General features: G+C 39.7%; 1 protein-coding gene across 20 annotated transcripts in view; it reads left to right on the forward strand.

Moving 5' to 3' along the window:
* The window catches only part of SYNE2 (spectrin repeat containing nuclear envelope protein 2), a 323,751-nt gene that overhangs the window by 271,168 nt on the left and 33,073 nt on the right, over window positions 1-19,510 (forward strand). For all 20 annotated transcript variants that reach the window (XM_059890586.1, XM_024997770.2, XM_010809508.4 and 17 more), the window contains 5 exons: window positions 1,794-1,988; window positions 4,147-4,272; window positions 12,182-12,337; window positions 14,708-14,866; window positions 15,552-15,718. In XM_059890586.1, coding sequence (XP_059746569.1) covers window positions 1,794-1,988; window positions 4,147-4,272; window positions 12,182-12,337; window positions 14,708-14,866; window positions 15,552-15,718 — 803 coding nt within the window. The remainder of the gene's footprint in view (window positions 1-1,793; window positions 1,989-4,146; window positions 4,273-12,181; window positions 12,338-14,707; window positions 14,867-15,551; window positions 15,719-19,510) is intronic.

Genomic DNA, 19,510 nt, shown 5'->3' on the forward strand with positions numbered 1-19,510 from the left:
ATCAAGGCTATCACATGTGCCCACAGGGGTTCAAGAGGAAGGGGTAGAGGTACCACCAGTTGATGGGGAGGGGCAAGGTTCTAGGAGAGCATGTGGGGCTGGTAATATTGTTGTGGTCATTCTGTGAAAAATACAGTCTGCTGTAACTCACTAGGCTGTTTTAGTGGTCTTGGTTAGTTGTTAGGATGGAGAAGACAAGGGCAATCACAGTGAAGATAACAAGGCTGTTTGTAGGTGAAGCTTACAGGATGTGCTTATGGTTTGGATATGGCAGGTAAATAAAAATCTAAATCCAGGTGACTCTAGGTTTGGAGGTTGAGGATCTTGGTGAATAGTGTGCTGCTGACCAATCAGGGGAGACTGGATGAGAAGCATGTCTTTTGATGAGTTCAATCTGAAATGGCTAAAAGACGTCTGTAACAGTGGCTATGTCAGCAATATTAGAAGGACAAGTGTGGAGGGGGAGTGTTCCTTGAATTGCAGTTTTTTTTCATTTGGTTTTCATGGAGTTTTTTCTTTGTTTATTTGTTCTGATGTTTTGATTTTTCGGTCATATGGCTTCTGGGATCTTAGTTTCCCAACCAGGAGTTGAACCCAGGCCCTGGGCAGTGAGAGCTTGGAGTCCCAACCACTGGACCACCAGGAAATTCCCTCTTTTTTGCATTTGGGCTATCCTAAGTATTGTTGAGACTATCTTTGTAAATAAATGCTCAGTTGATTTTTTTTAAATATCAGCTTCCAGTTTGAAAAATGCCTATATTATGTCTCCCTTGAGAAATTTGAAAATAAAGGAAGTCATATTTACAACAGAAATAAAAGCCATTTTTTTCTTCTGAAACCAAATATTTTGAGAAATATGAATCAGTTGTAAAGTTTTTACTTCGTTTTTGTAATATAAATACTTGGTTTCAATCCCTTTTAAAAGAAAATCTATATGATATCCAAAGAGAATTTTTAAAAGCTATCCCTTTAGGGCAAACACTGATGTATATAAGTGTTTAAGTGCTAAAGTGTCTAGTTTTGTATTTTACCTTTTTTATTTGTTCTCTCCTTAAAAAAAAAAAGATTATTTATTTATTTTGAGTAACTAGTAATTATCAAAGATTATAATTGTACAATATTGAGAAGTATAGAACAAAATACAATTTTGGAAGACAATTTCTCTATAATATTGTGTTGGCCTCTGCCACACGTCACCATGAATCAGTCACAGGTATACGTATGTCCTCTCCCTCTTGAACCCCCCTCCCATCTTCCACCTTATTGCATCTTTCTAGGTTGTCATAGAATGCTGGGTTGAGTTCCCTGTGTTACATAGCAAATTCTCACTTGCTTTCTTTTTTTACATATGGTAATGCATTTTTTAGCATAATGTACACATTCTACTCATGTGGGTTAGGAGTAAGCTGACTATATCATAATAATAATGGTATTTGCTCTTAGTATCAGATCTAATACTCCAGTCATTTTCTTAATACTCTTGAATTCCTTTATCTTATAGACTTTTATTCTGTGAAGTGTATTTTTATACACCTTTTATCAACGCTTGGAAATTGTTTTAAGAACACATCATTTGGTGGTATGCTGTCTACTCAATTGAATATCAGCCTTTGATGTGAATGAGTGTGTGTGTGTGTGTGTGTGTGTGTATTCTAACCAGATTTGTTTAATTTATATCTAGTTTAATATTTAAGAGAGGCTCTGAAGGAAATACACACAAACACGTGCAAAGACTCATATTTTGATCACATCAAAGGCTTAAGCAAATTACTATTTTTTTTTTTTTTTTTAAGAATAAAGAAATTCATTTCCAGAGGTGGCAGACTACGTATGCATTAACGTTGGAAGCTGGGGAAAAGTTACTGAACACAGCTAACCTGGAAACTAAAGAGTCAGTTAACAAGAGAATCAGTCAACTTCAGGACAACTGGAAGGACACAAAACTCCAACTTGGAGAAATGATTAAACGGTTCCAGAGCACTGCAGAGGTAACTCAACATTTTCTTTTCCTTTCATGGTATTTAAATGTAGTACATAGAATTTTTGTTTGCTCTGCAAAGATGGCAATGATTTTAGGAATTCACAATGTTGTGGGTTTTCCAAGGGACCATAGGTCAGGTCCTGCTGATCTGCAAATCATGATAGTTACTTAAAATAATAATATAACACTGGAAAAGCTTAATGTTAATATCTAAATACTTGAGGTGCTATTTTATATTTACCTTTTGAAACAGGAAACTAACTCACGTTCAACGGAAGTTCAGTAACCAAAGCTAACGTTCCACGTGTAGTCTGTCTTTGAATCTAGTATATGGAAGCAAATATAGTGATGCTTCATCTTTCTGCTACCTTCAAAGAATTATGATTGTACCTCTAAAAACCATAATGTCTTTTGAGTGATTATTAGAAAAATCCTTAATTTTTTTAATGTTAAAAAATCCCAAGTTGTTCTTTAAGAACTCTGAGCTGCTTTGAACTTAACTCCTGTGCTGTTGTGCTTTTTGAGTTCATATGTGGTTTTTATGGTTTTTCTCTCTTTCTATTTAATGTTAAGCTGTCTATTTTTACTTTTTATTTCTCTGAGAATACTTAACTCCTTATAGCCCACTCTTTAATCTGTTGTGTGTGTATCAAAACCAGATAACCAAGCTTGTCAGAGATATTTTTCTGAATAAAGAATAAATATGTGCTGAGTTAGGGCCTGAACAGCTTTCCTATAAAGTATCTGAATTTTATTTGGTGTACACACTACGTGAAATTCGTTAACTCCCAGACCGTTGTTGAGCACGTGCCATGTTTGTAAATGCAAGTGAAGGTTTGGTGGAAGTGGAAAGGACTCACAGTTTTGTTTCTCCCTTCACTTTCTTCTTGGTTATGTTCCAGTGTTGATGTTACTAGATCAAGTGGCTTCTCCTTCAGTGAGGTTAGCATATAGTTGGGCCAACCCAAGGATATTTAAGTGTCAGTTGCACTGAGGAATAAAATAGTGTTTGACTCCGTATTTGTCTGTTTTTAGTAACTTCAGGAGAGTAATTTTAGTAATATCAGGAATAGAAACTTATCCTAATGAATTATAATCTCCCTTGAAAATACAGGCAGAATTGAAAAAAAAAATACAGGCAACTATTTGTTCAGTAATGTAAGGTTTAAGGAAAAGATCTAGTATGAAAGAAAGGCATCTACAAGGGAAACTGTAGCCTTAGATCGACTCACTTTTTTTTTTTTTATTGGAGTATAATTTGTTCACAATGTTGTGTTAGTTTCTGCTGTCAACCATGTGAATCTGCTGTGTGTATGCCTATATCCCCTTCCCCTTGAGCTTCTCTCCCACCCTGCTCATTCATCACAGAGCACTGTGCCGGGCTCCCTGTGCTATATGTACAGAAGCTCCCTGCTAGTTATCTACTTTACACGGGGTAGTGTGTGCATGTCAACACTGCTCTGTCAGTTCATCCTACTTCTAACTGTATGTGCTTGGACCAGTCAGTTTTCTCTGCGTTTCAGTTTTCCCATTTTAAATGTGATACTAACACTTGCCCTGTCTGTCTCCTCAGCTTATTATAATTACAGCGAGATAGTGAAGTTGAAAAAGCTTTATAAACTATAAAGCACTCCAAGCAGGAGCTGACAGTTAGAACAGTGGTGAGAAATAGAATGAAACTGGACTGTGAAAGGGTCACTAAAGCCAAGCTATGTCTAGAAGGTGGGGAGAGAGCAGAGGGACGGCATTAGAAAAGAAGACAAGAAAAGTGGTTGAGTGCTTTTGCTTTTCAGTGTTAGTAGAGTGTATGGCCAAGACTGGATATGTTAAAAATTAATCTTTCCAGTAGCCTTTGAAATGTGAACTTTTCCAAATTAAAATAGAAACAAGTTAGCTAGATCAGAGATATGGGGAGGGAGGAAGAAGTATTTCTAAGCAAAAAGCAACCCAGTGGTTAAGATGAGCCCCACATAACACTGCAGAGAGGCGTTGAACATCCTGTCATCCCAGCTGCTTTGTTGGCTGAGACAAGGACCTGGGTGTCTGTGTGATTTACAAAGACACATTTAATAGAGCAATTACATGGATTAAGTTAATTATCCTTTTCCTGTAATTCATTCTTAAACAGAAAAGTACTTACCAATTTTAACACTGTTTTCAAATAGACCTGGGACCAGTGTGAAAAGAAAATCAAGGAGTTGAAAAACAGGCTGCACGTTTTAAAAGCACAAAGTAAAGACCCTCTTCCAGAACTTCACGAGGAGCTCCACAGAGAAAAAGAACTGATTAAGGTATTGAGTTCTGAAGTAGTGTTCAAGATAATCACTCAGCTGTTTTCTGAGAAGTTGAAGTGTTTGTCTTTCGTTGTCTGTGTGAAATAAGTTTTCAGGTCCACTTGGAAAATATTTTTTCTACCTTCTCTGTAATACACCATGCTGGTCGCTGAAACAACTAGCATCCACGCTTTTTGAGATTCATGTGTGAAGGCTAGAAAGATTTATCAGAAATTCTTCTTTTGGGGGATTTTGCCCTCAAATCGTCCTCTGTTTCTCCTCTGTAATGTAAGATGTGGTCTCTGAGATTACATTGAAAGCTCTTCCTTTATCAAATGGCCTTGTGTTTGAAATTAAAGCTTGATTGAAGAATTAATTTTTTAGAGGACAGTAGTTAGGGGTTTTGCTCAAATACAATGTTTCTGTAATATTTTCCAAGCTATATTCTGCTTAATGGACACTACACTCTCAAAAATTCCTGGGTATGTCAGGACTTTGCAGAAGACAAGGCAAACTCACCAATAGGAATTTGGACCAGTTAAATTTCCAGGTTAGGAACTCCCTCCATCTCTTTCCTTTCTGGAGATTTTATGTTGGAAAGACATCCACAGCCTAATGGAATATAGTTTAATTTTTTTTCCTTCCTTTAGTGACTTCAGGGATCTAATTGAAAATAATTAGGAAGAATTGAGTAGTCTCCTACTTCAAGCTGTGCTGGAAATTAGTGTCTTCCTGCCTGAACCGTTTTTCTTCATTGTAAACATTTCTAACATGCAAGAAAATTCAAACATAACAAATAATATGACAAACTTCCATGAAACCATCAGCCAGCAGAGAAATAAAATATTACAAGTACAGTTCAAATGTCCTGTATGATCTCCAAGGTATTCCCTGTCCCCAGAGGTATCCACAGTCCTAAATTTGGTGTTTTACCATTCTTATGTATTTCTTTATCATTTTACTACATGGGCATGTAGATCTCGGTGGAATATAGCAGTATTACTTTTGTTTTTAAACTTTATATAAGCAGTACCATTACTCTGTAGATAAGTCACAAGGATATACTTGTACGTTTCCTTCTTAAAGTTTTCAAATTTTACTTTTTACACTTGCAGAGTATCTTTATTCACTGAAGCACTGATTTTTGTTTTGTTCATATAGATGCCTATTATTCTGTTGTCCATTTACTGATTAGTCCAGTGTCCAATATCAGGTTTCCATATATGCATGGTTTAATTCTTGGTTCTCTGCTCTATTCCATTGGTCTGCCTATCTTAGCATTTATACCAAATTATCTTGAGTACTGTGTTTTATTTGAATAGATCTTCATTTCAGGTGTGGTGTATCCATCCCTCATTCTCACACGGGAGTGTGGCTGTCCTTGGTTCTTTGGTCTCTCACAGCTTTTAGAAGCAGTTTGTCAAACTAATGGAAATCCTGATAAGAGTTACAGTGGAGCTGTATTGAATTTATAGAGTAATTTGGAGGAAATTAACATCTTTTTGACATTGAGTCCTCCTGTTTTCAAATATGGCATATTTCTCCTTTTAGCCATGCTGAGTGTTTCATAACTTTCTTTATGTAGTATTGTACATCTTTTGTTAGATTTATTGATGTGTTACTTTTAAAGCTATTGAAAATACTGTTTTTTTCCTAATTATATTTTTTGTTTATACCGATGCCTAGAAATGTGACTGACTTTTCTGCATTGATACTATATTTAACTGTCTTGTTAAACTCTTTTATTAAGCCTGATAATCGTGTCAGTTCTTTTGGAGGTCTATGAACACAGTTACCATTGGTGAATAATGACTCTCTTGGTTATTTTAATTCTTATACTTCCGTTGCGTCTACGTTGGTCAGTACCTCCACAGCCGTATTGTAGAAGCATTGATAGCTGGCCCCTATGTGTCAGTCCTGATTTTAAAGAGAATGTTTTCATTTCACCATGAAGTATGATTTTTGCTGGTCATGTGTTAGTAGATGCCTTTATTAGGTTAAGAAGGTTCCTGTCTATCCCTGATTTTCAAAGTTTTTATCATCTCTATATCTTTAAGTTTGGATCTAGGCTTCAAGTAACAGATAAGAGGACTTGGAGTCCCTCTGAGTTGACACGTAGACTTTCCTCCCATCAAGTCCAGAAACCTGTGCAAAACGTGAACCATAAGCCCATGTTCAGTTCAGTTCAGCCACTCAGTCATGTCTGAATCTTTGCAACCCCATGGACTGCAGCATGCCAGGCCTCCCTGTCCATCACCAACTCCCAGAGTCCACCCAAACCCATGTCCATCGAGTCGGTGATGCCATCCAACCATCTCATCCTCTGTTGTCCCCTTCTCCTCTTGCCTTCATCTTTCCCAGCATCAGGGTCTTTTCGAATGAGTCAGTTCTCTGCATCAAGTGGCCAAAGTATTGGAGTTTCAGCTTCAGCATCAGTCCTTCCAATGAATATTCAGGATGGACTGGTTGGATATCCTTGCAGTCCAAGGAATTCTCAAGAGTCTTCTCCAAAACCATAGTTCAAAAGCATCAATTCTTCGGTGCTCAGCTTTCTTTATAGTCCAACTCTCACATCCATACATGACTACTGGAAAAACCATAGCTTTGACTAGATGGAAAGCCCATAAAGAGGCATAATTTCTCCCAAGTAGGACAATTCTCAGTTTCCACTAGGATCCTTTCAATTTCCATAGCCTCAGCATTCTATTTTTCTTTGCAAAGAATTGGGGAGAGTGGGCAAGAGCATTGAGTTCATTCAACCTATGACCATATTCCAAAGAGATCCCAAGTAACCTGAAGCCTGTCCAGAGCAGTGTTTATCATTCTTAAGTCACTTGGGGGAAATACCTAACCACTCAAACTTTACTTTCCTCCTTGGAAAATTACATTACCATGACAGCCAAGTTGACATATGGGGAAGTTGCTTTACATGGTTATATGTGTCTGTATATGTGTATGATTTCTTTGTTGTTGTTATTCAATCACAGTCATGTCTGACTCGTTGCAACCTCATGGACTCCAGCATGCCAGGCTTCCCTGTCCTTCACTGTCTCCCAGAGTTTCCTCAAATTCATGTCCATTGTGTCAATGTTGCCTGCCGTCCAGCCATCTCATCCTCTGTCGGACCCTTCTCCTGCCTTCAATCATATTTTATATGCTAACTATAAACTGTTATGAAAATTATTATCATTATAGTGGGCATCAATGTTCACAAAACTTGTCAAATGATTGAATCCATGGGATAGTTTTATTTTTAAAATAATTGTTATTGAAATATAGTTAATATACAATATTATACTAGTTTCAGGTGTACTACACAGTGATTTGACATTTGCATACATTATGAAATGATTCCACGATGTCTAGTAATCATCAGTCCTCATACAAAGTTATTACAATATTATTGACCATGTTTCTTATGCTATATATTACCTCTCTGTGCCTTATTTATTTTATAACTGGAGGCTTGTACCTCTTCATTAAATATTTTTTGAATAAGTAATGTGGTCACATGGTTCAGAATTGGAAAAAGTATACATGAAACTTTTTTTCCATCAGTTTCTCTCCACAGAAGCAGCGTTACCAATATGCTACATTTTCTTCCAAAGATACTCTATGCATATACAGGCCAATACACACACACACACACACACACACACACACACACAGATTCATTTTTTTGATCCTCTTTTTACCCAGCTAGTAGTGTAGAGAAATAGGACTTGACAATCCCAACAATAATTGAATCCACAGGAAGGCTTAAATGCTATTGTGCTGTGTTAGAGTTCAGTCAAAGCCTGTGCAGTGCACCACTTTATGTAGTCAAGTTTTCCATCACATTCCATATGGACAGTTGGAATTTCACAGGTACTTTTGCAGTATAGAAAATTTATCTTGTTAAATTAAGAAAGGCAAACTTACCTGACATGTTCTCTTTTGCAATTAGTTTTGGTAGCAAATCTGGAGTATTTTCTTTTTAAAATGGAAGTGTGAGTTTTGAAATACTTATAGAAATAAGTGAACTTTTTCAGCCTTAATAGATTACTTCAGTAGACCTCACCCAATATATTGTTTGATTCCTTGCTTTTTCACTTAATATTTAGGAACATTTTAAAGCTCTTGAGACATACTGCCAAATTCTTTTCTTTCAATCATACATTTTGATATTTGAGGATTTACTTTATCCTAGGTCTCTTGGTAAGTGCTAAGTGGGCAGTGCACTGGTGAGAAATGTTGTCATGGCTTCAGCCAGTGTGGTGCTGATAGTCTAGGCTACTGGAGAGATACATGTTGACCAGAGTCCTACCATATGGGTACATATGACACCATATGTGCATAATTGTAAGCATGGTGAGTATAAGAAGGGAAAAGGACAGAGGGGCCTTGAGAGCGTAAAACAAGGGTCCCAACCTCATCCCATGACTTAGAGAAGGCTCCTCTAAAGAATTACCTGTGTCTGAGACCTGCAAGTGTTGGTAGGAATTAACTAAAATACATCTGGGGAAGGATAAAGGTGAACTGGGTAGCATCTCAGGCAAGTAATTAAAGAACAACAAATTTAAACATAGCTAGGTTGGAGATACCAAAAGAACATTTCATGGAAAGATGGGCTCAATAAAGGACAGAAATGGTATGGACCTAACAGAAGCAGAAGATATTAAGAAGAGGTGGCAAGAATACACAGAAAAACTGTACAAAAAAGATCTTCACGACCCAGATAATCGCAATGGTGTGATCACTGACCTAGAGCCAGACATCCTGGAATGTGAAGTCAAGTGGGCCTTAGAAAGCATCACTATGAACAAAGCTAGTGGAGGTGATGGAATTCCAGTTGAGCTATTCCAAATCCTGAAAGATAATGCTGTGAAAGTGCTGCACTCAATATGCCAGCAAATTTGGAAAACTCAGCAGTGGCCACAGGACTGGAAAAGGTCAGTTTTCATTCCAATCCCAAAGAAAGGCAATGCCAAAGAATGCTCAAACTACCGCACAATTGCACTCGTCTCACAGGCTAGTAAAGTAATGCTCAAAATTCTCCAAGCCAGGCTTCAGCAATATGTGAACCGTGAACTTCCTGATGTTCAAGCTGGTTTTAGAAAAGGCAGAGGAACCAGAGATCAAATTGCCAACATCCACTGGATCATGGGAAAAGCAAGAGAGTTCCAGAAAGGCATCTATTTCTGCTTTATTGACTATGCCAAAGCCTTTGACTGTGTGGATCACCATAAACTGTGGAAAATTCTGAAAGAGATGGGAATACCAGACCACCTGACCTGCCTCTTGAGAAATTTGTATGCAGGTCAGGAAGCAACAGTTAGAACTGGACATGGAACAACAGACTGGTTCCAAATAGGAAAAGGAGTTCGTCTAGGCTGTATATTGTCACCCTGTTTATTTAACTTATATGCAGAGTACATCATGAGAAACGCTGGACTGGAAGAAACACAAGCTGGAATCAAGATTGCCAGGAGAAATATCAATAACCTCAGATATGCAGATGACACCACCCTTATGGCAGAAAGTGAAGAGGAACTAAAAAGCCTCTTGATGAAAGTGAAAGTGGAGACTGAAAAAGTTGGCTTAAAGCTCAACATTCAGAAAACAAAGATCATGGCATCTGGTCCCATCACTTCATGGAAAATAGATGGGCAAACAGTGGAAACAGTGTCAGACTTTATTTTTTGTGGCTTCAAAATCACTGCAGATGGTGACTGCAGCCATGAAATTAAAAGACGCTTACTCCTTGGAAGGAAAGTTATGACCAACCTAGATAGCATATTCAAAAGCAAAGACATTACTTTGCCAACAAAGGTTCGTCTAATCGAGGCTATGGTTTTTCCAGTGGTCATGTATGGATGTGAGAGTTGGACTGTGAAGAAGGCTAGGGCGGAAGAATTGATGCTTTTGAACTGTGGTGTTGGAGAAGACTCTTGAGAGTCCCTTGGACTGCAAGGAGATCCACCGGTCTATTCTACAAGAGATCAGCCCTGGGATTTCTTTGGAAGGAATGATGCTAAAGCTGAAACTCCAGTACTTTGGCCACCTCATGCAAAGAGTTGACTCATTGGAAAAGACTCTGATGCTGGGAGGGATTAGGGGCAAGAGAAGGGGACGACAGAGGATGAGATGGCTGGATGGCATCACTGACTCAATGGACTTGAGTCTGAGTGAACTCCGGGAGTTGGTGATGGACAGGGAGGCCTGGCATGCTGCAATTCATGGGGTCGCAAAGAGTTGGACACGACTGAGCAACTGATCTGATCTGAGGTTGGACATGACTGAGCAACTTCACTTTCACTTTTCACTTTCATGCATTGGAGAAGGAAATGGCAACCCACTCCAGTGTTCTTGCCTGGAGAATCCCAGGGACGGGGGAGCCTGGTGGGCTGCCGTCTATGGGGTCACACAGAGTCGACCAACTGAAGCAACTTAGCAGCAGCAGCAGCCGGAATCCTTACACATATTAAACTTGCCCCCCAAATATATAAAACTCGATACCAAACAGTCTGTGGAAAAAGATAGTCATTCCTTTGAGGACACAATGTGGCAGTATTTATTAAGAATCCCAAAATATCCATATTCAAAAGTTCTACACCTGTTAATTATCCTTTCAACTGTGGGAGAAGACGGGGTATCCAAACCAAAATTGATTTAAACCAGGCGGTGGATTACTTACCCCAGCCTCCCTTCGGGGCAGGCGTCTGAGCCCACACTTTTGATCAGGAAACACTGAAGTGCAACCATCTTCCGGTCTTGAGAGTCAGTGAATGGCAAACCTCTGCTTGTGGCTTGCCTGCTTCAGGTGATGAAGCTGGTAAAAAAGTGTTCCACTGCAGAATCTGCTCTCGTCCACTTTACTAGAATCGTGAAGCGAGAAGTAGGTAACAGAAGTTTAAAGTGATGATTTCTCCTCTGAAAAAGATGTTATGTCTTAAATCTCCATGCAACCTTTAAAAAGAACCCTCTGAACCATTTTATTCAACGTAAATCCTTGTTGGCAAGTTCATGCCAGTGTAGCCTTTAGAACTCTGAAAATCAATCAGAATTAACCCATTTTTACTGTTGCCACCCCTCAGGCAGGTTACTGATGTAAATGAAATACTCTCTTCTTTCAGATTTCAATAGACAGGTATGAATAGAGACCCTTCAAATGTGCCAAAATACAGAATACGAGAAGCACAATAAAAATCTGGAGGTCTCTTGAATGTTTGAGCTGTTTCATTTTACCCTCTCTCTCGTGAAAGTAATTATCTAGATTAAGTCCTAGAATTCAAAAAATGTTTTAATTTGACCAATACTTCATTTAAAAAGAAAAAATTGTTTCCAGAGCCAGAGGACATTTTCTGCTAACCCATCTCTGGCAATCATTAGGGAACAATTTTTTTTTTTTTCCCTTCAATTATATTTATTCTTTTTGAAAGTTAACCAAAATGATTCGCTTAACAGAAGCTGTCATTATGTGATTGCCACGTAGCAACAATGCATTTCTTAAGGTGTTTTTAAAAGTAGGGAAATCATATTTTATACAACATTCTGTAACACAGTTTCAGAATTACGTGTATGTAGGTGAGAGAGATTGTTGTGAGACTCCTAAAATACTTTACTTTCCCCTAAATAAAGGTAAAGACCTACTTGACTTTAACATAGAGTTAAGTATAGAAAAGTCTGAAATACCTGAGGAAGTGAAAATAAAGGTAGAAAAGAGTTCTGCTTTGAGAAAATAGGTGCTGAGGAATTGGCCAACCACAGCTGCAGAGGCCGGCCCTGGGCTGTTTCTCATTCAGAAAGTCCCACCCTCTTTCCTGGCCTCCCCTCCCCCAGGGTCCAATCAAAGGATTAGCCTCTACAGGTTTGGAAACAACAGCAGCTTGAGTTGAAGAGTTTTCTTTCTTTTTTCCCCCTCTTTCTTTCTTGTGTTTAAATGCAGGAACTAGAGAAGTCTTTAGCTAACTGGACTCAGAACTTGAAAGAACTTCACACAATGAAGACCGACCTAACCCAGCACATTCTGGTGGACGACGTGATGGTTTTGAAGGAGCAAATAGAGCATTTGCACAGACAATGGGAGGACCTCTGCTTAAGAGTAAGTCAGTTAACTGCAGGGCACGGCTCTTCTGAAGTTTATTGAAATGTCTCCGAAGGCCAGACAAAGTAGAAAGGAGCTTAATTTCATTGAACCGGGAGGCCCTTTTCAGTTGGAGCCCGGGCTGGCGCTGTTCCTTGAGAAGGCAGCAACAAGGTTTAACAGATTTGACCCTTTGTTTCTCCAGCACTCAGTGCTGGAACTTTGCACACTCTTAATGAGCTTTTTTAAAAAAAAAAAAAAATCACCTTGAGAGCAGGGGGGAGGGGAGGACTGCGGTTTTGAGCAGCTGTGTGCACTCTGCTCTCAGTCGTGTAGAGATGACAAGTACCAGTCCTTGTCTGAGTATCAGAACTTCAGCAGAGAGGTCTGGGCTGGCCTTACAGCTGTATCTCTGCAGTGTCTGTTCTGGGCCCACAGACAGCAGGAGTAGCACTGAGTGCCAGGCTCCAGGGCGTTTTATCTGAGCACTCTGCATTCACATGCAAGCCAGTGTTTATTTCAGGTAGCTGGCTTTAAAACTCTGAAAGAAAGGGTCAGCTGCTACACTTACTATCTCAGTGAATCACTTATACTCATTAAGAATGAATTGTAGTTAAGGTATTACAAGGTGTAAGTTGATGACAGGATCAGGTTGGAATTGAAGGGTTCAAATAGATCTTTTTTTAAGAACATTTAATTCTAAGAAAAGTCCTTAATCTAATTTTTGTGAATTAAGAGATGTACGTAAAAGTTGAAAATTCAGACACTTCTGAGTGCATTTTAATAAAATAAAAATGTTTTTCCTTCTTTATTTTAGTATTTAATATTCATGATATACCTGTCCTTTTACAATTTTAGAATAGGCCTTTTAGACTATTTTAGAATAGTCTTTTTAGACTTTTAGTCTTCTAAAAGACTAAAGGACTTTTAGAATAGTCCATTAAGAATTTTTATTCAAATTTTATATAACAGAAAATTGAGAATATGTGAAGGTATCCTGTAAGCTAAGGAAGAAGTGAAGACTGGGGCCCAGATGTTCCTAATTGTTACCATCAGGAATCCAATCAGAATGATGCTATACAAAATGCCAGGATTTTTAAAAGCTGAGTTGAATAGATGCTATGAAAAACAGAAATACAAAACGGGTTTTTAGCGATAGTTTTTTCAGCCCTCTCAACACATTTGGTTGGGTGAATATAGAAGCATTGGCTATTTTTGCTTCACTCTGAAAAGAGCAGAGGTTTTTTTTTTGTTTTGTGTATAGTTGAAAAATGTCTAGGAGTTCAACTTTGGTTTCCCCATTTGTAAAGCGGGGTGTTAAAAGTTAACCAAAAAAACTTTTAGGTTACCCTTTTTATCTCTAGGATTCTGAAGATTTCTAAGACCTGGGAATACTTTGTACATTTAAAGAGGCTGATTTGCATTCTTTAAATTTACATTTATTTAAGTAATAAATTTGAACCCTGGAAGGCGGAAGATCCTTTGCTGATGTCAGCTTAGGGGTTGCTTCTGCAGAACAGAGCATTGGGTATTTGGGGGTCAGCCTGCTCACTGCAGACCAGGATTTGATTCCGTTTCCATGGTTTCCATCCAGAGCAGGGGTGCATATTGGGAAGGTGGATTAAATGAATGATATGCACTTTTAAAATTTTGCTTTGTTTTTGAAATATACCACTCAAACATTTAAGTGATGTTAATTTTTGTGGTCCATTTGCACTATATACATAAGATTTATATTGTGACCGAGATGATAGTTTTTAAATTAAACAGGTGGGACATTGGCCTTAAGTAAGGATAAGGACTTGATCATTTTTTAAAAAGAAAGAATTTGGATCATAAAACAAAAAAGTAACATGTAGCAAGCAGTAAATAAATGTATACTTAAAGAATAAAGAACAGAAGAAATTTAGGTGATGGTTAAAATACATTCATCTAAACTTCCTGTTTCTAATTTTTAATAAAATGCGGTAATAATAAATTGAAGGGCATGGCAACCCACTCCAGTATTCTTGCCTGGAGAATCCCATGGACAGAGGGAGCCTGGAGGCTCCATAGGGTCTCACAGAGTCAGACATGACTGAAGCAACTTAGCAGCAGCAATAATGGATTACCGCATTATATTAAAACTGTTTTGGATAAAGCTGAATCCTTTTGGTCAGTTACAGTTCAGGTACAATCTTTTGTTACTGTCGCTTTTTAAGGCATTTATCAAAGGTGTAAAACTTCTGTTGACGTCAAACCCTGGGTCTTTAAAAGGCAAAAACATGATAATTTAAGTCCTTGGGATCACTTGAATGGAATCCATAGTCCTTTCGATGGGGGGTGGGAGGAAGAGAAAGTCCTTCCTTCCTGCCTGTACTCAGCTGCCAACTGCATTGTCATTTCCAGGTGGCCATACGCAAACAGGAGATAGAAGATAGACTCAATTCATGGATTGTGTTCAACGAAAAAAACAAAGAGTTGTGTGCATGGCTGGTGCAGATGGAAAACAAAGTTCTCCAGACAGCAGATATTAGTATTGAAGAAATGATTGAAAAGCTCCAGAAGGTGAGCAGGAGTCCCCAGAGGGGTGCGGTTATGACCACCATGGTCTTCTCTGCCCTCCTCACTCCCAGACTCAGAACTGTATGCCGTAGGCACATTTCCAAAGAGGTGGGAAAGGTGGGCTGTCCTTGGCGGGCAGGGTGCTGTGTACTAGGGCGTTGCTTTCCTTGGTTAGGAAGAAAAAGGGGCTCAGGGTTTCTTAAGCCTCAGTTTACATCCCAGGTGGGTTATGGTTTTTCTAACCATGTTAAGATGATCGCCTGGCCAAAGGAGAAAGACCAACAGCAGTGGGGCTCGTAATTGTGAAGTGGTCGCTGATTCCCATAAGGAAAGGAAGAGAGAACCTTCTCATCGCAGTCACCCCAAATGCCACTCGTTTAAACCTCAGGAAAACTCTTGCTGATATTAGGCTAATTTAGCTATACCCTGTAGTCCTCAGCTCCCAAGTGCATTAGAATAACTGTGAGAGAAAGCAGGGCTTTTGAATTAAGAAACTACTGCCTTAGGTATTACACATGCACTGAATGGGGGTGACTTTTTAGCCACTCACTGAAGGGTTGCATTAACAGGTGAGAGAAGTGTTTTTATTTTTTAAGAAATTTCAGGAGGCACAACTGTGTGTTTGTATCTGCCAAAGAAATGAAGTTTCTGTAGTGATTCCAGCTTTGTGTTTTGGTGCCTATGCCAGGACTGCATGGAAGAAATAAATTTGTTTAGTGAAAACAAGTTACAATTAAAGCAAATGGGCGACCGGCTGATCAAGGCCAGCAACAAGACAAGAGCAGCTGAGATCGATGACAAGCTCAACAAAATCAATGACCGTTGGCAACATCTTTTTGACGTCATTGGCTCAAGGTAAGGAATGGCCTAAAAATGGGTTCCTACTCCCTGGCTACAGTCGTTACCTCACAGATCTCAAAACTGAGCCCCATCTTCCTCTAAGGTAACCCAGCAGTTTTCTAAACTTACAGATAAAGGTAGAGCTTGATAAAAATGAATGGAAATTCTTATTTTGATATTATAGGAGGATTATATTGTAGCATGGTGGTTTAGTCATGAAGTCGTGTCTGACTCTTTTGCGATCCCATGGGCAGTAGCCTGCCAGGCTCCTTTGTCTGTGGGATTTCCCAGGCAAGAATAGTGGAGTGGGTTGCTGTGCCCTTCTTCAAGGGATCTTCTGACCTAGGGACTGAACCCAGGTCTCCTGCATTGCAGGCAGATTCTTTACCAACTGAGCCACCAGGGAAGGAAGGAAGATAAACCAAGTATATCTCACCTTTTTTTTCTTTAGCTTAAAATTGCACATGACTTAGACTTGGTTTAAATGAGAGTTGGTCCTTGAGGAGGAGGTATTATTTAGAAATTCTAACACTACCTTAAGACTTATGTGAAGTCTTAAGATGAAGTTATGCCTGCCTGTTCTTGCTTGTGTGTGGCAGGTAGGTCAAGGCATTGGCCTGATTTTCTGGGGGCTGCTTCTGGGGGTCCCTGGAGGTTCCCCTCCCTCTAATCACCACCATCAGAGGAGCTGGGCTCATTCAAGGCAGGGCCCCTCTGCAGGTTTGTGCTGGGTGTGCTAGGTCCCCAGTGGGCATCTGGTCCTAAGACGTGGAATCTGGAGGCACGGCTGTGACTGTAAATCAAGGCTGTCCAGTGCTTATCGGAAACAAGACTGACCATCTGATCTCCCCTCACAAATAATGACGACAATACCGCCCAGAGCTTCTAAATGTTTTCTGTCTTCTCTGTCCAAACAGAGACCCCAAGCAAAGTGTTTTTCAGTTGTAAGCTGGCACACAAAGAACAGTCACCTGGCTTTGGGGCCATTCATGCAGCTTTGTTTTCACTGGCTGAGCAAGTCTGTTACATAACAGAACGCTCACATATTTTGACCACATGTAGAACATGGACTGTACAGGAGAATCCTGTAAGATAAATGAAACGCTGGGGAGTACGGAAAACAGAATACTCTTAATAATCCTTTTCTTTTACCCCATCGTTTACCCTAAACCTTAAGTGAACCTGGTTCAGTCAGCAGAGGCACCAGGCCAAGTGCTGTGAGAATTACAGACCGGAAGTGCAATAAGATGAGTCAGTTAATGTTAATGGGAGCAGACATGCCAGCAGCTGTAAAGCCAAGTGGTCTGAGAATGCAAATCTCATCTTCCCCGGAGTGGGGGTGGGGATTGGGAAGAACCTGATGGAAGGGCAGTGTTCCCAGATGGTCTTGATTAAGGGGATGGGATTTGAGTGTTCCTGGTGGCAGAGAGAGAGAAAGGTACAGGGTAGGGCAGAATAGAAACTGTTCAGGAAATTATAAGAAGCTCCACTGGCTCAGGAATAGGAGATGAAGCTTTTAGAGAGGTAGGTTGGAGCTAAGTCTTAGACAAGCTTAAATCTCAACTAAAGACTTGGCCTCCTAAATAAAGTCTGAGTCTTTTATGATTTTTTAGCAGCTGAGGGTCTGTTGAAGATAAATACTAGAGTGATTGGCTGGCAGCATAACTTGGACTAAATTTAATATCTCTTTACTACCATTTGGCGGGGGTGGGGGGGGTTGGAAATCTATGTTAACTCAAGAATAACATGGTGATAACTCAAGTAAGAGCACAGATTTTGAGCTAGTCCTGACTATCTGACTTCTACCTACCATGGAAACTTGAGTAGTGATTTAACCTTTCTAGGCCTCAGTTTCTCAATCTACAAAATAGATCTAACAGCACTGATTATGGAGAAGGCAATGGCAACCCACTCCAGTACTCTTGCCTGGAAAATTCCATGGACGGAGGAGCCTGGTAGGCTGCAGTCCATGGGGTCGCTAAGAGTCGGCCACGACTGAGCGACTTCACTTTCACTTTTCACTTTCATGCATTGGATCAGGAAATGGCAACCCACTCCAGTGTTCTTGCCTGGAGAATCCCAGGGACAGGGGAGCCTGGTGGGCTGCCGTCTGTGGGGTCCCACAGAGTCAGACACGACTGAAGTGACTTAGCAGCAGCAGCACTGATTACATCAAAGTCTGCTGTGTGAATGAATGACAACACATGTCTTGAATTTGTCACAGGACCAACACATAGGAGTGAGCATTTATTGAATGCTATCATTATCGTTATCAACGCTATCATGATAGTAACATTATCAATGTTACTATCATTGTCTTTCCCTAAGAAGACTTTAAGTGGCATGTTTTTGGAGTGTTCCAGGATTCCCTTGCTTTTGTCTAACAGTGAGAGGTCTTTCTTCCATGAGACCAGTGTCTTTGTCTTATTTCCAGTGCTTAGAACAGTGCTTCAGATAATTTGTTGAATGGATGTTCCAGGACATGAGAATGTGATCGTTTCTGTTGGGTCAGTTGTGTCTGGTGTGCCTTTGTCATCACTGTCTGTATCTCCTAAGTCTTCTTGGGCACCTGACACTAATCCAAGGTATGAGGACATCATACCTGTTCTTAGATCATTCAAGAGCAAGATCTAGATTCTGCTTCCTGAGGGCTAGAGTGATTATGCATTCTTACTTTGGTTCTATCACTTCAGAGTTAAACAGACTGCTTGCTTTCCTCCCTCCTAACTGCCTGTCTTCAGCCAGTTGCATGGTGCGAAAGAAGGAAAAACAGCCGGTGAAATTTCAGTGGTCTTTCTAGAAGGAGCAAAATAAGGAGTTGAAATAATAGCAAATATATTGGCTGCTGGCTATATTCTTCACAATGTGCCTTTTATGTCTGATTTCACATAATCATCACTGTAATTCTGAAAGGTAGATGCCATTATCCTGTTTTACAGATGAGGAAATTGAGGCACTAAAGTTAAGTAACTTGGCATGACTGCATAGTCAGCACATGAGGCAACCAGGATTCCAACTCAGACAGTCGTATTGCCTCCCTGCAAACCCAGACCCTTCTGATTTGTTATACCAAAATGAGTAGAACATGTTGAAATCCATTCAAAACTGAGGAACTAGAAAGGAATAGCTTATTTTACCTTAAAGCAAAGGCCAGGGTGAGACATATGACTGACAGGCTAGGAAACTTGGTTAAAGTGACACTTCAGGTGAATCTGTGGGTTGAGGCGGCCAGCTTGGACTTGCCATAAATTGACCTCATGTATTAATAGAATCAGCTCCTTGTCTGATCACTGGCACTCATCACATCACCATCAGGAAAGCAGGCGAGGGTCTGTACAGGCTGCAGAAGTCAAACCACACAGAGGAGAACCTGCAATCCTACAGGGTCCATTAATAACCCCGTTTGTCCAAAGAGCTCTGGACATCATTTAATCATTCCTGTCCTGCTCACAGCATTCCACGGCTTCATTTCTGTGGCAGGAGACAGTGTCTCTTGTTAAAAATAAGACTTGGAGGGAGACCATACACAGGCATCCAGCTTCATGACTTTAAAATTCTAACTGCAGCCTTTAACTTCAAAGCTGGAGATGGTTCAGAAGTCCAAGACCTAAATAAATTGGGTTGGAAAAAGGCCTATTGTTTTGGGATTATTCTCAACAAAATAGAGGTAAGTTTCAAAAGAACTGACAAAACATGAAGGACAAGATTAGTTCAGTGCACATTAAATTTACGAGTCGTTTCAGGTAGTAGGCTTCTTGTGGGGTGGATAGGGTGTGGGCTGTTTTGTTGTTTTTTTTTCAGTGCCAG

Source organism: Bos taurus, chromosome 10, assembly GCF_002263795.3.
Source record: "Bos taurus isolate L1 Dominette 01449 registration number 42190680 breed Hereford chromosome 10, ARS-UCD2.0, whole genome shotgun sequence".
Classification (NCBI taxonomy): domain Eukaryota; kingdom Metazoa; phylum Chordata; class Mammalia; order Artiodactyla; family Bovidae; genus Bos; species Bos taurus.